This window comes from Macrobrachium nipponense, chromosome 13, assembly GCF_015104395.2.
Source record: "Macrobrachium nipponense isolate FS-2020 chromosome 13, ASM1510439v2, whole genome shotgun sequence".
NCBI lineage: Eukaryota > Metazoa > Arthropoda > Malacostraca > Decapoda > Palaemonidae > Macrobrachium > Macrobrachium nipponense.
The window spans coordinates 87,980,716-88,002,096 of NC_087206.1; the positions used below are offsets into that span (position 1 = coordinate 87,980,716).

The following is a 21,381-nucleotide window of genomic DNA, read 5'->3' on the forward strand; positions in this document are numbered from 1 at the left end:
CTCTTTGCTGACTGTGTCAGTAAATCCTGTGTGGCTTTTCCAGCTAATGATTTTGCTACATCCCTCACCGTGTCCTGTGGGAAAAGGTGGTTCGAAAGTGGCGAATATAGCAAGGCCGACCTCTGTAGAGGAGATACTGACTTGGACAGGAAAGACCCGTACACTGCTCTCTTTTTCAAAACTCCCGATCCAAAAAGAGCAGCCACTTCCACCGAACCGTCCATCACTGCTCTGTCCAGACACGATAATACACTCGATAATTCGTCCATAGTGACAAATTCGGGATCTTGGGCTCTCTTCGCAAGGGCTCCCAAAGCCCAGTCCATAAAATTGAATACTTCGAGTGTCCTAAAGAGTCCCTTTAGTAGATGGTCCAGTTCACACATCCCCCAAGTAGCTTTTGCTGATAGTAGTGCGCGCCTCCTTGAAGAATCTACTAAGGAAGCGTAATCTGCGTCTGCCGATGAAGGCAGTCCTAAGCCCATAGGTTCCTGGGTATCGTACCATCTTCCAGGTTTACCCGTCAACTTTGAAGGAGGGCATGAAAAAACAGTCTTGCCCGCCTCTCTTTTATTCTTAAGCCATTCTCCAAATCCTTTGAACGCTTTTTTCATACTAAGGGCTGGACGCATTTTTACAAATGAGGATGCTTTTGGAGACTTCGTGCTTGATAGCAAAGATCCTGGAGAGGGCGGATCCGCTGGTTGAAGCTTATCCCCGAACTCCTGCAACAACAACAAGGACAATCTCTTATAATCAGAGACTACTACATCCACTGGTAATTCTTCATCCGAGACTTCTTCTAAGTCTCCGGCTGTAGGGGATCCTTTCGGAGAAGAGCGGTTCTTAGTTGTCGAGGGACTTCTGTCAAACGAAGAAGAACGTCGTCCGTGTGACAATCCTTGCTACTACAAGGCGCAATAGAGTTCTTAAACGCACGAGATCTTCTCTCAGGAACCTGTTTCCTACCAGGTGAAGGGCTCCTACTCTCCGAAGAACTCATAAAGTGCGAAGGGGTCTTACTCTGACCTAAGCTCGTACAAGGAGCCTGGCGCCTACTCGACTCCTGACGCCTGCTCGACTCCTGGCGTCTGCTAGACTCCTGGCGCCTACCCGACTCCTGACGCCTGCTCGACTCCTGAAGCCTGCTTGATTCCTGGCGCCTGCTTGACTCCTGGCGCTTGTCGTGACTCCTGGTAGGCTCTTGATGCCTCTCACAAGACTCCTGGCGTCTGTTAGGCTCTATACGCCTGTGATATTCTTGGCGCCTACTAGGCTCTGTCAACTCTATGTTTCTAAAAAGCTCCTGCTTCTTAGGCTCTTGACGCCTATCCTGATCCTCAGAAGAGGAGTCCGACTCCTGACTTCTCCTAAGAGACGTAGCTGATCGCTTGCTCTGCAAGCGGCTACCGCTGGGAACTTTCTTCCTATAGATAGGGGAGGATCGTTTAAAGGGAGAACGAGAGAGTCTCTCCGGTGACGAGCGCCTGCTAGAGTGAGAAACTTCTCTCCTACCAGGAGAAGAAAACTTCGATCTCTTCACTGGAAGGGAGGAGTCTTTTCTTCGAGACGAATCCTTATGTAGAGCGCCTACCAAGGAGGAATATTTGCTCCTGTAGATTAAGCAGGAAAAGCTTAGTCGGATCTTGAGGCGCTAGAGACGGTCTTCTCGCCTTCTTACTAGTCGAAGGAAAATCCTCTGGAAATCGCTCTGGGCTTGAATCAAAAGCGTCTCCTTTCGGCGCTACCCACGATCTCTTCAGAGGACGAGACTTCGAAGCAGAGCTCCATCCACGCCTGGACGAGGAGGAGTCCGACGCAGAAAAACACTCTTCCAGGATGCCTTTTCTACGGCTATCCAAGGCAGCCTGGGTCGTTACTTCAGGGTCTGCCGAAGGACGCCTGATCGTTGGGGATGCTCCACATCCTCCCTGCGGCTTTTGACATTCCTCCTCCCCTGGTCCTGGGAGTTTGGAAGCGGTCTAGGCCTAGGAGCAATGCGGAGCCGATCAGACGCCCCCTCCACTGCACTGGGGTCACTGTATTCACTGACACTCTTACCTTGTGTTTCCATAGCTTTAAGCTGCTCCTGAAGCTCCCTGATCGAGGATCTCATTTTTTCCATTTCTGAAAATGAATCCTTAGATTCAACACAGGGAGAGGGGCTGAGGTTATGGGAGAAACATCATCTAGCTTGTTAATTTCTAATTCAGGCTCAAAAGAACAAGATCTACTCGAGCTTCTAGCTGACGCTTTCCTAGCTCTATCCTTCTCTCTTTTCTTAATATAAGAAGCTAAATCCTTCCATCCTTGCTCCGTAAGCCCTTCACATTCAGCACAAGTTCTATCAAACGCACATTCAGAACCTCTACATTTACTACAAAGTGTATGAGGATCTACCTCTGCTTTAAACAACCTAGTTCTGCATTCTTCCCTTGCACAAACCCTAAACTTAGGTGTTACTTTAACTTCAGCCATCTTAATAGAAAAAACCAAATCCAAGTCCTAATCCAGTCCAAAATAAGCGTATGCCAATCCCGAGAATAAACAAGAGTACTTCACCAAATGAGTCCAACCAATTCTCGGCAAATGAGCAGAATTCCAATCAGGAGAGACCAAACAACAGTTGTTGCCGGCCTCAGCGACAGAGAAAATCTGGCTCAGAAAACGGGAATGGTCGGGATTCCGCCACCCAGCGGCGGGAATGGTAGATCACCTGACCTACCGGTAGCGTGTGCCGCGAGTTTTGAATTCTGTCGGGACGACGGAGTCTATAGCTAAGTATATATCTGCCGGGTAAGTTGCATGTATAAAAATAACTTTTATCATAAGACTATGTCATTGAACCATGGTTCAATTACATAGTCTCATGATGAAAGTACAGGCGGCCTGCGGTTAATGGCGCAATCGCTCAGCGGCAAATCGGTTTTACGGCTGTCTTCAAAAATAGTAATTAAAAAAAATAAGGCATTTTCAGGTATTTTTACGGTGCAATTTTCAGTTAACAGCGCCGCTAGCGCCATTGTCTAACGAGTTCATACATTTGTAGAAATGCTGTTCAGACCATAAAGGTTATGCAAATTATGTTAACAAATTTTATGGAGAGTTATTACATAGGTATTAGGATATATGCCTCTGACGCTGTTCTATGCTGAAAATATAGAGTAACATAAGTGCAAATTTAGCTATGGATGTGTCGATTTGTAAATGTTCATGCTTTTATGTTTAAAATGTGTATGAAAATGTATTACGTATAAGGTATTTTTATTTTTGCACAGAAATATGATATGAAGGCAGCTTTTAAAACTGCCCTTCACGTTATTAAATACGATGTTTTTTCATGTTCTTTCTTGTGAGCCGCTGCCTGCCGCCCTTCCGAAAATATCAAGTTAAAAAAAAAAAATAAAAAAAAAGTTGAAATTAGCGATCGATGTGTCGATCTTATAAATGTTAATGCTTTTATGTTTAAAATGTGCATGAAAATGTATTACGTACAAGGTATTTTTATTTCTGTGCACAAATATGATAGTAAGGCAGCTTTTGAAATGTACTTTAGCGAGACAAATGGATCACTTCTAAACTTGCACACTTACGCCAAAGGAAAATTTTTTTTCTTGCAATATCAAGTCTGTATATTCTCCATGAAGCTGAGAGAATGTGAGAACAGAAAAAGTTTGCTGTGACATAATTATGTATGAAAGCCATACTGATATCTCAATTTTACACCAAACCTTCAGAAAAAAAGCCAATAGCACACTTCTTGGGCACCTAGCACATCCACCTACTTAATGTTTCTTTTTAGTTCTTCCTTACAAAAATACATGAATATTTTTGTCAAAATATCAAGCAAAATACATTGGATCTAATTGCATAGAATGAATTTTACCAGTACATACATATTTTGATTGAATAATACAGATTAGTAAAGTTATTAGAACTAATTTTGTGCATTTACTGAAAACTATTTCTTGAAAACTGTGTAAAAAAAAATAGTTAATCTACTTACATCCCAGCCTGATCCCACAGGAAAAGTTTGCCATCATGAAATTGGTACTTATCACACAACAGCAAAGCTTGATCTCGATTGTAGCCAGTATCTGAATTACGAAGCACTCCCATTACCTTTGTAGCAAGTGCAGCTTGAGCTTGTCCTTGGAAAAATATTCCCGATTAGTTTTGTAACTATAAACAAGTCAACAAAAGTCCTTAATATTTAACATGCAAAATATCAGAGGTTTAATACCTATCTTTAACCAATACCAACAACATTATATTTCAAGATAAATATAACATAGGATGCATGAAATAGAAGTAGTAAGTAATGGAATTCTAAGACACTTACCCTCTGGAGCGAGTCCATACTGATGGAGATACTCAGCTAACAATGTTGTATACAGCTTGGGTGAGAGTTTCCCTGGAATTAGTGCCATCTTTTCCAAGAATGTGATAGCCTGCTCACTATGGCCAACCAACAAATACTCAAATTCTTCTGGATCAGCATACAGTGGCTCTTCTGGTGTTAAATATCCATCTAATGAACCCTGTCAAATAATGTAGCATTTACCTAATAGCATTTACCTAATCTAGATCTGCCAAGAACTTAAAATGGAACAAAGTTAATGTACCAATAACTGTTTTTGTGAGTGTTTCCTATCAGTGCCTCCAAAGAATTACAGGATTTATAAACAAATATTATCAAACAAAACTTTAATCTCAAAAAGCTTCAAAATAATCATCATGATGCAAAGTGCAAGGATATTTATTGCCAAATAAATTACATGCTTGAAAATTTCAACTTTTATGATACACTACACACTTCCTTGATAATTGGGGAATTGCTTGGCTTATAATCAGTGCATAGTGAGATAAGGACTTCAGTGGTATCATCTGGGACATGAGACAGAAGAACTGAACCATAACGGAGAATGTTCTCTTTTGCTTCATTAAATTCCAAGGTAGAGATATACCTGTAAGATGAAAAAAAAATTAATAAAATCAGAAAAAATATGGTATTTTTATGATAAAATTAGATTTTGTATATATGTACATACTTAGCTAAAAGTTTCTAGTATCAGCAGCTAAAAAACTTTGAAATTTGTGATAGCGATTCTTTCTTTGTTAGTTTAGGAACTAGCACTTTCCACTTTTGGGAAAGAGAGGAACAACTGAGCAGAGAATACCAATTTGTTTATGCATACAGTGCACCACGTATTCACATTCTTGTGATTTGCGGATTTCTCTATGAACAATATCTACCCATTATTCGTGGTACAGTGCTCCCAGTCTTACATGTTTCGCATTTCCGTGGTCCACTTTGTCGCAGATTTTTGTGGAACACATTGTTCAATTTTCCATGGGGAACTTTCACTAATTTGCAGATTTTTTTATTGACTATATCACTAAAATTATTACTAATTTGCTTTTTCTTTGTAGAGTAACACTGTTTATTCACTAATTACTATATTTTTTATATTGTATATGAGACTAAATACTGATTTTTATGATAATTATTTACAGCATACTTATAATGTAGTTATGCATCTAATAAGCTCATTCCAGGTTGGGTCCCGTACTAAGCATAATTGGTGTCTGATTCTCTCTCTCTCTCTCTCTCTCTCTCTCTCTCTCTCTCTCTCTCTCTCTCTCTCTCTCTCTCTCTCTCTCTCTCTCTCTCTCTAAGGGTAATGCAAGATGCATTTGAAAATATATTGCCGTAAAGATTTTTGATGATAAAGCTCATTGTACAATACTTGAAATATTCACTGATTATTTTCATTTTATTTTCCAGTAAAAGCAGACTGTCTAGACTTAACTAAAATATGCCTGGTGAACATTATTTGATTTTTTATGTACCATGCATGTATAAACTATACAAATATGTAAGGAGTCACTGTTCTGAAATATATCACCTACCTCTTAATTATTTGCAATGGAATATTGTTCCCATAAATGGACAAAAATTTCTCTAAATGGTACTAGTACATAACTTGAATCATGCATAGGATGAAGTGTGATAAATAAAAAATTCCTCTAAATGGTACTAACTTGAATCATGCATAGGATGAGGTGTGATAAACAGCACCGGCTAAGCTTCTTATGCCAAGTGAAAAATTATGTGAAAATATAATTCAAAAGGAAATATCTCTGATAGAGGCTTCGATTTACAACCACTTCATTACACCTGTCCACTGGATATCAATACACCAGTCTTCTGACTTTCCTCATTTTTCTTACAATATTGTTCTTTTCATAAAAGACAAAAATTTCCTTTCATAAACAATAACCACAACCAAAGAACAGAAGTAAATACCATTCCATCCCAGCATACCTTAATGCTGCAACATAATCTTTTTTGTCATCGATAAGGATAGCCAGATGATGTTGATGAAGATTGTGTTTTGCAGCCAAAGCAAGAGCATGGTCATAGTAGCCAGCACTACGGCACACTTTTACACCCATCTCTACATCGCAATCAACTGCACCATCTCTGCTCTGTAAACAATATTCTTGTTTTAGAGAGGGAAATACATATGAATTTTAGATACAAGCAATATATGTAAGGTTAAAATATAACTAAAACCACATATCCAGAGATAATAATATAACTATACCATTAGAAAATGCCTCATTACTGCACTTTATAATGAATAGATTTTAATAACTAACTGCTAAAAATAAAGAAATTAATTAACCTTCTATGAGATTCACAGCCGGTGTCCCAGTGTTTTTCCGGAATAAAATTTCATCAACATACCGGACTAAGATGACACTTTGTCACAGGTATCTTACATCCCTACCTAATTTTTTACTGTATTCTGTATTACGAAAGTTGCATAATTCTGGTAATTATAAGAGTAACACCAACTTCTCGTAGACATCGCCAGCAAACTTAGAGGAATGTCTTTCAAAGCTATAATGATGTAACTTATGACTTCATTAACTTGGCCCCTTCTCAATGGATAATTGGCTACTCATGAAAAAATCTCATGAATAGTAGTAGTAGTAGTAGTAGTAGTAGTAGTAGTAGTAGTAGTAGTAGTAGTAGTATAGTAGTAGTAGTAGTACATATACAGGATTGATGCCATTAGGTCAAGTGCTAGAAACTTTGAAGAAAAGGGTTTCCACAAGTAATCTGAGAAATTACTTTCTATCACTATTTCTCTATTAAAAATTTTTATATAATTGAAAATCAATTTACAAAGTGAAGAAGACTTTGGCATTCGTCGTAACTCCTTTGATATTTTTCCTAATATGACAGTGAAGATCATTGTAATAAATAGAGCATATACGATTATCTTTCTGCACCTTATGGAAGTCAACAGGTGACGAAAACTTGGTAGCCTTGGATGGCCAGGTGTACTCCTTGCCCAAAAAAGGACTCTATTGTTCAAGCTTAAGTAGGGTTTGCCACAGGCCTCCTCACTTCTAAACAATTGTGCAAGTTGAATCACAAAAGCTGTCCTGCAACCACGGGGGCAATGACTTATCAAAGCCACTATTCTTGAAACCTTGGCAAGGTACAAATATTCATTCAGAATTTCAGAGACAGCTGTTTGTCGTCATCACCTTGTGGGAGGAGTCATGTTTACGTCATGTATAACTTTGACCCCATACATTAGTGTTCCGCCACTGGCTCCAGCTGCTTTATTTTACCCTTAAGAATATACTTTTTTCTAATGTAAGTAATAAAGAATGCTGCCAAAAATTAGGTATGGATCTAAAGTATACTATGGCTATGTAATATCTTTGTCAAATGCACAGAAAAAGTGTTATTCAGAAAAAACACTGGGGCAAAGGCTCTGAATCTCATAGTAGGGAGTTTCAAAATGGAACATGTAAAATATTAGGATAGTCATCACAAGACTGATTCTCATACTAGAGAACTTGGTAAATTTTCCAATTATTTTATTGTACTTCTATGCAGGAAACCTCAAAACATTTACATATAAAAGGAAAGTCTACAATAGTAGTACATATACAATACGTATCTAGCAAATTAGAATGTACGTACTATATATATTTAGCAAGCTTTCACATGTCACGAAGACATTACAAACTATTGTACAAATACTTTTTTACCTATGAGAATTGAAATGTCTTAACTTAAATTTGAGAATGTTTTAAATGGACAACAAAATACATCACAAATAAAATGTGATGCATATTTTACTATATGAAAGGTACTTTTTTTGATAAAATGATTTAGTGATAAATATTGATAAGTAATTCAATATAAATGATCAACTTAGAACTTACCATAATAAATTCATTAAGCTGCTGAGTGTCTCTTAAACGAGTGTAACAATTAAGCAATAAGCTGGTGTGATCTGCTGTAGCAGCACCTGATTTGTGTAGCTCTTGGAGGTACGTAGTAAGATTATGGATGTGCTGTGTGTCCAGGTACTGCAATAATAATATATATTTTAACAATCTTATTTTACAGAGTAAAACAGCAAAACTATTAACTGAGATATGGAAATGGTACTGAATTCATGAATAACCTAAAAACATACCTTTATATTTTTCAAATCTTATTACAAAAGTGATTATATATGTTGAAATATGTAAATTCATGCATATGCTATTTTTTTAATGTTTTGATCTTCAGAACTGCAAACAAAACATTTTTCTCTTACTTTTCTTATCACATATGAAGGTTCAAGCTGTGGGATGGTTTTAATATACTGATCCATTGCTGATGACTGATTACCTTTACTGTACAACCAGTCACCATACTGACGGAGAATTTCTGCTACTTCTTCTGGATCACAACTTTGAGTTTTTGCTAAACTGGAAGATATGTGAAAGTTAATTCCATAAAAACTTGAGAATAGGCAGTTGTTTTATCATTTTCCAGAAAAATTACTAGACAAAAGATAATTAATGATTGCCAAACGATAACGATACAGAGGAGAAACATCCATGTAATATTTGCAGTGTACATCCTTACCTTATGGCAACATCAAACTGGTTTTTCTTAAACAATATCTGAAACTTGCTATGGAGATCTTTCTCCATAATATGTATGATAGAAGGTTCCCTTGTGACAAGATACAGACTTCCCCATTCTCCTACAGCACCTGCTAATCCTTGGACTTGTGTGCTTAATGCAACCAGTTTATTGGTAAGATCGTATACAATGATGCTCTCCTCACTGTTTCTGCAACAAAAAATAAGACCACAAAAATATATTACATTAACAATGTCAATATTCACTTCCACTTCTCATTAAAAAGAAAATCCATTTAGATACAAAAATTATCTTCATCATGATACTATTAATTGTTTGTCTCCAAATACTGAACATGAATTGATGGAAAAATATTTGAATTTGAATTATATTACCTGCCACCTGCCAAGCCCTTTTCTACAGCTGCAACAATAAGGTAGCCTTTGAACCATGAAACTCTGGATTTCTCACCCTCAAACACATAACAAGATCCCCGACTATCTGTGGTATAACTGTATATAGCCTGAAATATATATTTAAAAAAAGAAACAATTAAAATAGAAAGCAACAAATGTTCCACTTACTGTCTACAGTTCACAGACATCATCAACAAAAATAAAAAAGGTCACATAAGTCACAAATTTCTTTAGAAAACTAAAGGAAGTGCAAAAAAATTAAACTTTTATGTCATAAAAGATCTTTTCATACAAACTGACAAATCTTGTAGGCAGAGGAAAAGTTCTGAAGCAAGTGGCAGTGTTAGATGACCTTTGTAAGAGGTGTGCTAAAGAAAGCTAAATGTCAATAGGAACATAAAGTAATGCTAAATATTTAAAGTACTCTACTGTATAGATACCATTACTTAAACTGTAAAAAAAAAAAATGTGAAATGGGAACTGATCATTTAACCCTTAAACGCCGAAGCGGTAAAAAAAAAAAATGTCTCCCGTGTGCCGGAGGTGTTTCAGAGTGAGCGCGGAAGCGGAAAAAATGATATTGTTATGATACAATAAAGTTTGTTCATACTTACCTGGCAGATATATATATAGCTGTATTCTCCGAAGTCCGACAGAATTTCAAAACTTCCAGCACACGCAGTGGTCGGCCAGGTGGTAGTACCCATTCCCGCCGCTGGGAGGCGGGCGTAAGGAACCATTCCCTTTTTCTGTCAGATTTTTCTAGTACCACTGTCTCCTGAGGGGAGGTGGGTGGGCACTTTGATTATATATATCTGCAAGGTAAGTATGAACAAACTTTATTGTATCATAACAATATCATTTTGTTCATGAATCTTACCTGCCAGATATATATATAGCTGAATCCCACCTTTGGAGGAAGGGGGAGACAGATTCGATTTTGGGAAACAATTTCATATATATGATTGATATTTTGGTTCCTTAACTGTTAGCATAGCTGACTTCGTGAGTACCGTCACCCAAGTCTGCTTCTGCTTTATTAGAGACTCCAGCTAGGTAGTGACCTGTGAAGCTGTTGAGTTCTAGAGGATCTGTCAACGGGGGCGTGACCACAATGCAACTAGATCCTATATTATAGACCTCCAATTTCGGTACTGCATTCCTAGAGGTGCCAGCAAGGACGTGACCTGTGTAGCTGGTGCGCTCTAATGAACTGTCACGGGGAGCGTGACCACAATGTGACAGATCATATAGTATGTAGCTGGTGCGCTCCAGATGATTTGTCAATGGGGGCGTGACCACACTGTGACAAAAACATTTTACCCTACTATGAGGGCGAAGCAAAAACATTACCATCTGACCTAGCCTATCTGGTTAAACTTCGTATAACCAAGGCTAATGGAGGGAAGTCCGCCTAAGGCGGCCTACCCAAGACCACAAAAAACTAAACACCTACATAAACATAATAAAAACAAAAAATAAAAAGAAATAAAATTAAAAAGTCCAAACTAACATATTATTTTCTAAATGATAGGAAGAGTGCTACTCTCTGTCCCCAATATAGTGTCTGCTGCGACATATGGGCCCAAAGAGTAGCAGTTCTCGTATGTAATCCTCACCTCCTGAAGGTAGTGAGAGGCAAACACTGAATTACTACGCCAAAATGTGGCATTCAAGATGTCATTGAGTGCCATGTTCTTTTGGAAGGCTACCGACGTAGAAATAGCCCTCAGTCCATGCGCATTCACCTTCAACACTTTCATATCACTGTCTTGACAGGATGAATGCACTTCCTTGATGGTGCCCCTCAAGAAAAAAGCCAAAGCATTCTTTGACATTGGTAACCTTGGCTTCCTGACCGAACACCACAAGTTATCAGAAGGACCTCTTATAAACCTTGGTTCCTATCTTTTCAGACGGAGGGTTGACTTCCTAACTATTGCTTAGGAGTCTGCTTCGTCTCAAGAGCCTCAGCGAGGATGTGACCTATGGGTAAGAGTTCTTGTGGGTCTGCCGATGGGGTCTTATCCACTTACTCGGCAGAGCCTAACTGGCATTTGTCAATGGGTGCTAATCCACTCATATGACCATATACCTATGCCTATTAGCATAATTAAGGAGCACAACACCGATCCCGATCACCTGATCCTAACACGAGGGTTAGCGCTTAATTTGAAAAGTTATATCCCCAAACTCCTTTCAAAAACCCCAATAAAAATCACTGAGTTAAACTAAAAATTAACTCACTAGTTAAGGATCAGTGTCGGCTCCCTATCCCAGCAACGTATCCGCAGACACGAATAACCAAGAGAAAAGGATCTCTTGTAGGTTAAATTGACATCCTTCGTGTAATGGGAGGTCAACACAGAATTGCATCTCCCGTAAGTGACAGCTCATATGTCCTTTATGACTTATTGTTATGGAACCAAGAAGAATTCATAAAAGCTCGCACTTCATGCATAGGTTCGAATGGACTGGACATGAGGAACTTCAGAACTACATCCAAGTTCCAAGACGGCAACTTGGGTTGTTGAACCTTCATCGTTTCGAAAGATCTCAAGAGATCGTGAAGGTCTCTGTTGTCCGCCAAGTCCAGGCCTCTGTGCCTAAAGACAACTAAAAGCACACTCTTATAAACCTTGATTGTAGAGACTGCAAGTTTTAGATCCCTTCTCAGAAAAGGAAGTCAGCAATCTGGCTCACAGAAGCCTCTTCGCTCTGAGTCTGACTGCATTCAGACTATCCAAAAGTTGGCCAGAGCGAGAGGCTTTTATATGTCAATGGCAAAAGCTATCGCCAGTGCAAGAAGAGCGTTTTCCAACGCAGTGTACCAATCGAAGTGGACAGTCTTCAGGAGTTGGTGCAAGAAGAACGGCATTTCCTCGTGGTGGAGGAAATGCCGTTCTTCTTGCACCAACTCCTGAAGACTGTCCACTTCGATTGGTACACTGCGTTGGAAAACGCTCTTCTTGCACTGGCGATAGCTTTTGCCATTGACATATAAAAGCCTCTCGCTCTGGCCAACTTTTGGATAGTCTGAATGCAGTCAGACTCAGAGCGAAGAGGCTTCTGTGGTACCTCTCGAAGTGGGGCTGTCTGAGTAGATCTGTCCTTACTGGAAGCGTCCTCGGGAAGTCTACTACAAAGGCCATGACCTCTGTGAACCACTCTCTCACAGGCCAGAACGGGGCGAACAAAGTCATTCTCGTCCCTTCCGACACCACAAACTTTCTCATGACTTCCCCTAAGATCTTGAACGGGGAAAGGCGTACAGGTCCATCCCCGTCCAGTCCCAGAGAAGTGTGTCTATCGTCACTGCAGCTGGGTCGAGTACTGGGGAGCAGTACAGTGGAAGCCTCTTCGTTCTGGACGTCGCAAAGATATCCACGAGCGGACGTCCCCATAACCCCCACAGCTCTTGGCATACCTCCTGATGCAGAGTCTACTCGGTTGGCAGAAGTTGACCTCGTCTGCTGAGGAGATCTGCCCAGACGTTCTCTACTCATGCTACAAACTTCGTAAGGATCATGATGTCCAGTGCCCTTGCCCACAGCAAGATCTCCTTTGCCAGAGCAAAAAGGGACTGAGACTGTGTTCCTCCCTACTTCTTCAAGTACGCCAGAACTGTGGTGTTGTCTGAGTTGACTTGGACTATTCGATGAGAGACTTTTTCTTGGAAAAACTGGAGAGCTAAAAAGATGGCTGCCATTTCCTTTAGGTTTATGTGCCAGGACACCTGTTCCCCTCTCCAGGTGCCTGCCACTTCTTTCCCCTAATGATGCTCCCCATCCCGTGGTGGACGCGTCGGAGAACAACACTAGGTCGGGGCTCTGAAGCTTGAGAGACACGCCCTCCGACAGCTATACTGGATCTAGCCAACATTTCAAGTGATGTTTTACCTCTCCTGAAATTTCCAAGATCATGTGTAGATTCTTGTTTTCTTTCCAATTGTACTTGAGAAAAAATTGTAACGGTCTGAGGTGCAGTCTCCATAAGGAAACAAACTTCTCCAGCGAGGAAATGGTCCCCAGTTAGACTCATCCATTCCCTCACCGAGCACGAATCTTTCCTTAGGAAGGCTAACACTTTGTCTAAGCCTTGCTGCTGACGTCCCTGGGACGGAAAAGCTCGAAAAGCCACTGAATCCATCTGAATCCCCAGATACACGATGGATTGGGTTGGGATCAGATGTGACTTTTCGAAATTCACCAGTAGTCCCAGGGACTTCACCAACGATTAAGTTGTTTGAAAATCCTTCCGACACCGCGTTTGAGTGGAGGCATGAATGAGCCAGTCGTCCTTCGAAGATAACAATTGCGAAGGAGGAGACTGAGGGGCCGCAGGCTGAAACTATTCTTCAAAAGAGGCTCGAAGCCATCGAACCAAGACCTCTTCTTCTTCTCAACTGACACACGAGAGCTGCGTGAAATCTAAAGAGCAAGGCAACTGGCGAAAGAGCGGAACGAGGAGAAGGAGAAGGGGACTGCCTGGACTCTTGATTGGCAGCCTATCATCCTTCCTCTCGCGATGTGGCTTTGCCTTTCTCACTGCAATCAACGAAACAAGTTGTTGTTGCAAAGACACAATCATCCTTTTCGATGGAGAACATTCCTTCTCAGGCAAAAGGCTGATCCTTTGAGAAGACGATGGGCGAGGGGAAGCCCTCCTCCTTCTCACATGGACCGCCAAGGATATATCTTTGGAGCGACCGAAGCGCTCAAAAGCATACTCATCGGAAGACGTCCTCTCCGGTGAAGATCGCAACACAGCAGAAAAGAGAGAAGACGTGAAGCGTCCCCCTCCCTGAGACCATACATCATACATCTTAGCTCTCTTTTACTGCGGAAAGTCTTCCAATTGCCCAGGAGACGACCGCAAAGCAGAAGGAGCTAACGGACGAGAAGCGTCCCCCTCCGAGGAACCAAAGACGACGGCCGCCTGTGCGACATATAGCGTCTTCGTTCTCCTCAGAGGGAGCGAGACCCTCCGAGAGTTCCAACTCCTGCGTGGGGAGGACGTCTCTGAAGACAAAAGTAATCTTTCAAGATTCGAATTCTATGAGATTATGAGCCATGACATCACCTATAGACGAATCTTGACTATGAGAGATGTTCAGAATCATTTCTAGATCATCTATGCTATTCCAGTTTTTCTGCAGGAAAAACTGGAGATGTGTGAATTTCAGTCTATTCAGGGAAAACAAACAAAAAAAACTTCTCCAGCGAGGAAATGGTCCCCTGCAATTCATTCATTCCCTCACCGAGCATGTTTCCTTCCCTAATAAGGCTGCGTTTCACTTAAACAGGAGTAATCTGAAGACACTGTAGAAGATTGTTCATTTGTTTCTTCCTAAAAGTCTCCTTCCTGAGATCCATTACTATTCTCTGATTCTCGGCGAATGTCTGAAGAAGCATTACGTTGTGCGTCCAGCCAAGCGTCCAGCCGAGCATCCTGCCGAGCGTCACGCTCGGCGCTGTCGTATTTGGCAGCGGAAGGAGTCCCCCTCATAATCGAGCAAGGGACGTCTCGGCGAGCTAATTGACTGCATCTCTTGCACATCATTCTTGTTTCGAGGGAAATCATGTGTGCTATGCCGCTGTAGACTCGGACAGAATTCTGTTACCATGCGGTAAACAGAACCAAAAAAGGTCTAATACATATATATATACATACACACACACATACATTTACACATATATATCTATACTATTATAATATATTATTATATATAATATATATATATATATATCTAATATTATATATATATATATATACTATATATCTATATATCTATATATTCTATTATATATATATATATATAGATATATTAATATATATATGATATCTATCTATATATATATCATATATCTATATATCTATATACTATATATCCTATATATTATTATATTAATATTATATATATATATATATAGATATATATATATGTATATATATTATGGATATTATATAATATATTATAAATATATAATATATATTATATATATAATATATTATTATATATATATATTTCTATTATATATATCTATCTAAAAAAATATATATATATTATAATATATATCTATATATATATATATATATCTTATATATAATATATATCTAGTATCTATATAATATATATATCATATATATAATATATACTATCTCTATCTATATATCTATATATATCTACTATATATATATATAATATATATAGTATTTTAATATCTATAGGTACTATATATCTATATATATACTATCTATATTTCTATATATCTATATATAATATCTATAAATATATGATCTAATATATTATTAGATATCTATATATATATCTATATCTATATATTCTATATATCTATATTATATATATCTAATATATAATATATATATATCTATAATATCTATATCTATTATATTATATAATATATATATCTATTATATTATAATCTATATCTATTATCTATATCTATATTTCCTGGGCTCAGCTCGTGTCGCTGCGCGAAATATCCTTTAATCTATTATTTCTAGGGTAAATGTACTAACACATACCAGAGAATAAATAAAATAAAGAAAAAGGTCAGTACAACTGACTCGCTCACCCTCCAAGAGGGTGTCGGTATGAACACTAGGCGAGTGAGACCACTACCACGAGCCAAAAACCAATAGAAATCTCCCACAACAAAAACCCTCCATGAGGAGAGCCGACCCACAGAGTGAGCAGCTCGTACTACTACTACTCCATCCCATGCTGCCGACTGCTGCGCCTCTGGTGGCCATCCTTTCAAGTTAGCGCACACGAGTCGGTTGTGATATTTTTCTCTCTGTGTTTTTTGTGCCCTTTCGTTGGATTTATCTATAATGGAGCGTGCAGCTATTGCAGCAGCTAAGTTAAGTACTCAGTAATTATGGTTAGTTGATTCTTTTCGGCCCTCAGTCAGTATTTGCCGTTTTTTAGGTATAAATACGAACTCGGGGTCGGAAGCATGGCAGCATGGTTCTGCCGCGTGGTGGGTTCGTTCTCGGTCTCCCATACCTAGAACATCCCCTTATATATGTACGCTCTATATTAATTATCCGTTTTACTTAGGGTACTGTCTACTCAGGTTTGCCATGCATGCATGTCTTTTACCTTATGTAGGCTTCTTCTTTCCAGACCCTAGTCCCGGCTCTTAGTATCGGCCTCTGACTAGCTTTGAGTGGTAGACTTTCCTTCGGGTTAGTCGTACACTCCTGGATACTTTCTCCTACTTTATTGTTTCTTTCTTTTATTTTATTTATTCCATGTATTTTGTTATGGTTAGGTTAGTTAGGCGTCTGGCTTAGCCTAGGCCCTGGCTCATCGAGCCTATGCTACCGCTCTTCAGTTCGGTTGCTTCCTATAGCATCTCTCTGATCAGTCGGTTTTGGCCCAGTGGGTCTCCATGCTACCGCTTTTCAGTTCAGTTGCTTCCTGATAGCATCTCTCTGATCAGTTGGTTGGTCCTAGGCTTAGTTGTCTTATGTTAGTCTTACCGTCTCGTGGTCACTACGCGATCACGAGACAGCCAGACGCCTGCCCAGTCCCCTTCCCCCCTCCTCTCGCTCTTCCATTGAGTCGGGGGAGGGTGGGTTGGTCGGCCCACGCTCGCTCCACATACCCGAGCATGCCTCCCTCTCCCCCCCTCAGGCGGAGGGGCCAGGGAGGCGGGACAGACCTAGACTGGACGCGATCTCTCCGGCTCATCGGTCCGGCCCGGTGGTAACGTGGTGGAGGGTACTGGCCTTTCCCCCCATCCGTTGCTTCCTGGTCGCTCCGGTTCGCTCGAGCCTGTATGTCTCCTCGCTCTTCCCGACCTTACTTGGACTCCTTTCCTGATCGGAGTCCTAGCATCTAGCGGGAAGATGTTAGTCCATCCAGTAGAGTGGAACGGAACATACAGTAGGTCCCTACTAACCTTACCGTATCGCTGAGTTACTACACTCCGCCACGCACTGGACTCGTTCCGGTTCGTTTGAGTTTTAGGTTTAAGTGTTATTAGATTAACTATAAGTTTATCTTAAGTACCTTAAACCTTTCCCCCCCCCCCTTACATGTCTTACCGGATATCTCCGGGATTATAGCCTATTCAGGCGATGCAGGGGGGGGTTATGCCCAAATTTTTTCCGAGCTCCGGCATGCAACGAGTTCTTCTGTCCTTTAGCCTGTAAGTGTTACTCTTTAAGATACTCATGTGTCTTCCCACTTACAGCCACCAACTGTGAGCATCCGGGATGCGCCGCCACACTTCAGGACCCATGTGGACACGAAGTTTGCCGGTCCCATGCTCCATGCGCGACTCTGCACGGGGACATCCAGGTCTGGTACCATGAGACGTGTACCATATGTTACGATCTGGTTGAGCCAGCTTTTAGAAGGGGTGAGTATTCCATCTCCGCTTCTGTTTTAGTGCTTAAGTTTTCATCATCCACTTTAACTTAAGGCATCTAAGTTTAAGTTATATTTTAAGTTTAGTTTTAAGTGATTCTTAAATCTAATCTTCGCCCTCTCTTCAGGCGCCGGCAGTGAAAGATACCGCTTCTGGCAACCCTGCGGGCCTGGGTCGGCGGTTTTGGGAAGAACGCCGCCAAGGGTATGCCCTACATCTTGGAGAAGCGGTTGGCGCTGTTAATCTTCCCCGGAGGCAAGGCGACAGGATACGTCGACCCAGTAGAGGCGGCCCCTACTATCGCCTTCATCCAACAACAGCTGGCTGCCTCATTAACCGACCAAGACCAGGATATCTCCACAGGGGGAGTGGGACGTCGCGACTTTAGATATTAATGTGGAACCTATGGTAGGTGTAGACGACCTGTTGGTCGAGGTAGGTATGGTGGACACCCAAGGGTCACCATTGGGTGTGACTGTTTCTTCTACTCCTGCAACCTCTCCATCCTTCCAAGGCTTTACAGGCGATGAATTATATACTCCTCCTGACGCTTCGGTTAGACCTAAGGTCAAGGGTCAAGCAGTGAAATCCTTGTCTAAGACGTCGTCGTCTTCTAAGAAGTCGACTTCGGCGTCTTCCTCCTCACGTAAGTCTCCGGCTGGCAATCCCGGAGCAGATAGGTCTAAAGCTTCTGGCTCCGGCTCTAAGTCCTCGAGGAGTAAATCCTCTAGAGAGAGATCTCGCACCCCGGCAGAGTCACCAGTTCCGCTACCCTTAGTTCCGGTTCAGAGCCACCCCTCCACCTCCGCAGCAGCTCCGGCCTTGGACTCCAATGCTGGCCTGTTGCAACAGGTGGGCGACCTGGTTGGGTCCTTAAAGAGTAGCATGGAACAAATGATCTCTCGTCTGTCGGATAGGATTACTTCCCAGGACTCCATTATAGCCGAACTGAGAGAAGCCCCTCTAGCCTCTCCTTCACTTTCCAATACGAGTGGAACTCAGCTTCCTCCGTATGAATCACTACCTCCGTTCTCGATGAACAATCCATGGAGAGTAGCATCATACGCCCCCTTCCAAGACGGTCTCATCTCCATACCGGAATTCGGAACTCGAAGGATAGAGGACTTCGAGTGGTTTTCTTTCCGGAAGACCTCCAGCCTCCGTTCATAGGCTACGCAAGGCTTACAGCTTCAGCCATGGTTCGGGATGATAGGGTACCAAAGGAGACAGTCCTCTATTCACGAGACCAGGCTCAGAGAGAATGGCTCAGATGTTTAGAGGACATGGATTGTTCTAATACCAGGATACAACCTTTCAAGAGTCCCTTGCCATTTTCACAATGGAGGAGAGTACCCGCTCCCGTTCCTGACAAAGATCGCTAGGTCTACCATCCCAGCGGCCCGAGTGGGGGAATCCATGCCTCAATTAAAGGAAGCAGATCCCACATCTCCGTTGCTCCCCTCAGCCGGAGAATTGTGGGAGGACTTGCCAAACACCTTCTCAGCTGGCAAACTCAAACCGGACTGTGCTATGGAGCAGTTTGGTGAAAAGCTACCCAGGCTCCCAGATAGCCTTATTCAGGCTGAATTTGACGCGAAATCGCGATTAGCCAGATCGATAACTCTATGACTATGCCCGAGGTAGCAACCATAGCTTATGGCTCAGAACCGCTTTTTAAGCTCATGACCAAAGCCCTGACTCAAACGGTACAGTCGGATATGTTTGAGTTGCCACTGCTAGAACGAATTGTAGGAAGCATGTCCTGCAAGAGGCAACCATTCGACATGAGCGAATAGGTTACTCTCGTCTAACATCTGGGGGAGCAGATCTCTTCCCAGAAGCTATGGTGAAGGAAGTACAATCAGAGGCTACGAGGCTAAACCAGAAGCCTTAAGGACCGTTGGGGCCTTGACGGCTAAGAGGAGACAAGACTTAACACCTAAAGGTAAGGGACAGAGGAAACCTAGGCGTTTCCATCCTTACCAAAAGAAAAAGCAGACCACGCTTTCCTCAGCAAGTTCCAACGGTGCCCTTAGTGCAAACTGCCCAACCTTCCACCTCTAAGGCTCAATCACAGCCAATTTATGTGATATCCCCTCAGCCTCAGCCCTCCACCTCTTACGCCATCTCCCCAGCTTACAATCAAGCCTTCGAGAGTCAAGCTTCGCAGAAGTATGACCGCTCGGGTAAGGGAGGCAGAGGTAAGCGTTCCTTTCGTGGGAGAGGTTCGGGAGGCCCTTAACAGGGGAAGCACTTCAGAGGAGGCCGAGGTCCGGTTGACCAGAACCAATGCAAGAAAACTTCAGGTAGGAGGGGGAGGCTGTTTCACTTTCGCCACCGGTGGAAACTTCAGCGAATGGGCTCAGAGCATAGTGGTCAAAAGGCCTGGGTTGGAGCTGGTTGACGAACCCACCTCCATCCAGACCTTTTCCTTTCCGTCAACTTCCTTCAAAGAATTGACAGAGTACGCAGAGGACCTCCTTCAGAAAGGAGCTATAGCGAGAGTCAAGAGATTAAAATTTCAAGGTCGCTTGTTCAGCGTGCCAAAGAAAGGCTCACAAAAAAGAAGGGTAATCTTAGACTTGTCCCGCTTAAACTTAGCCATCCGCTGCGACAAGTTCAAGATGCTCACGATTTCACAGTGCGGACCAATTACCTTCCCCGTGGGGGCCGTCACCACCTCTATCGATCTTACAGACGCCTACTATCATATCCCTATTTGCAAGACACTTCCGTCCGTATCTGGGTTTTTCAAGATAGGAGACCAGGCATTCTCCTTCAAGGTAGTTCCCTTCGGACTCAACGTGGCACCCAGGGTGTTCACGAAACTAGCGGAAGCAGTAGTGCACACAACTCAGATCAACAAGGGATTATGGTAGTAGCGTATCTCGACGATTGGTTGATCTGGGCTTCATAAACAGTCGAGGAATGCAACAGAGCCACACTGAAAGTGATTCAGTTCCTGAGTATCTAGGCTTCAAGATAAACAGGACAAGTCAAGACTCACTCCAGAGTCAGTCTTTCAGTGGCTGGGCATTCAATGGAATCTATCCTCCATACTCCTGTCGATTCCATCAACCAAAAGGAAAGAAATAGCGAAGTCAGTCAAACAATTTCTAAGTCACAAACTGGCGTCAAGGAGAGCTCAGGAGAGGATCCTGGGTTCTCTCCAGTTTTGCATCAGTGACGAACGTCTTAATGAAAGCCAAACTGAAGGACCTAACCAGAATCTGGCGCTCACGAGCAAATGTCAGGTTCCAGGGACAAACTATCCTCAGTCCCTCTGATTCTAAAGAATCGTCTTCGGCCGTGGGCGAAAGTCAAGAATTTGTCAGTGTCAGTACCTCTTCAGTTTCCCTCCACCAGGGATTACCATCCACACAGACGCGTCCTTAAGCGGCTGGGGAGGGTATTCCCAGGTCCAAAAGGTTCAAGGAACTTGGTCACCTCAGTTCAGTCAGTTCCATATAACGTACTGGAGGCAATGGCAGTGTTTCTTGACTCTAAAAAGATTGCGCCCACCAAGTACTCCCACATAAAGCTAGTTCTGGACAGCGCAGTGGTAGTACATTGTATAAACAGAGGAGGCTCCAAGTCACGTCATCTAAAT

At 41.8% G+C, this 21,381-nt stretch overlaps 1 protein-coding gene across 4 annotated transcripts in view; it reads right to left on the reverse strand.

The window, feature by feature from the left end:
* LOC135225172 (vacuolar protein sorting-associated protein 11 homolog) overlaps positions 1–21,381 on the reverse strand; it is a 230,146-nt gene that overhangs the window by 134,813 nt on the left and 73,952 nt on the right. For all 4 annotated transcript variants that reach the window (XR_010316924.1, XM_064264426.1, XM_064264424.1 and 1 more), the window contains exons 7-14: positions 9,346–9,473; positions 8,951–9,160; positions 8,637–8,790; positions 8,257–8,403; positions 6,329–6,492; positions 4,817–4,967; positions 4,343–4,541; positions 4,007–4,151 (exon numbers count right to left, since the gene is read on the reverse strand). Coding sequence is in view for 3 of the 4 variants with exons in the window: in XM_064264426.1 (XP_064120496.1) it covers positions 4,007–4,151; positions 4,343–4,541; positions 4,817–4,967; positions 6,329–6,492; positions 8,257–8,403; positions 8,637–8,790; positions 8,951–9,160; positions 9,346–9,473 (1,298 nt within the window). In the remaining variant the exon portion in view is untranslated. The remainder of the gene's footprint in view (positions 1–4,006; positions 4,152–4,342; positions 4,542–4,816; positions 4,968–6,328; positions 6,493–8,256; positions 8,404–8,636; positions 8,791–8,950; positions 9,161–9,345; positions 9,474–21,381) is intronic.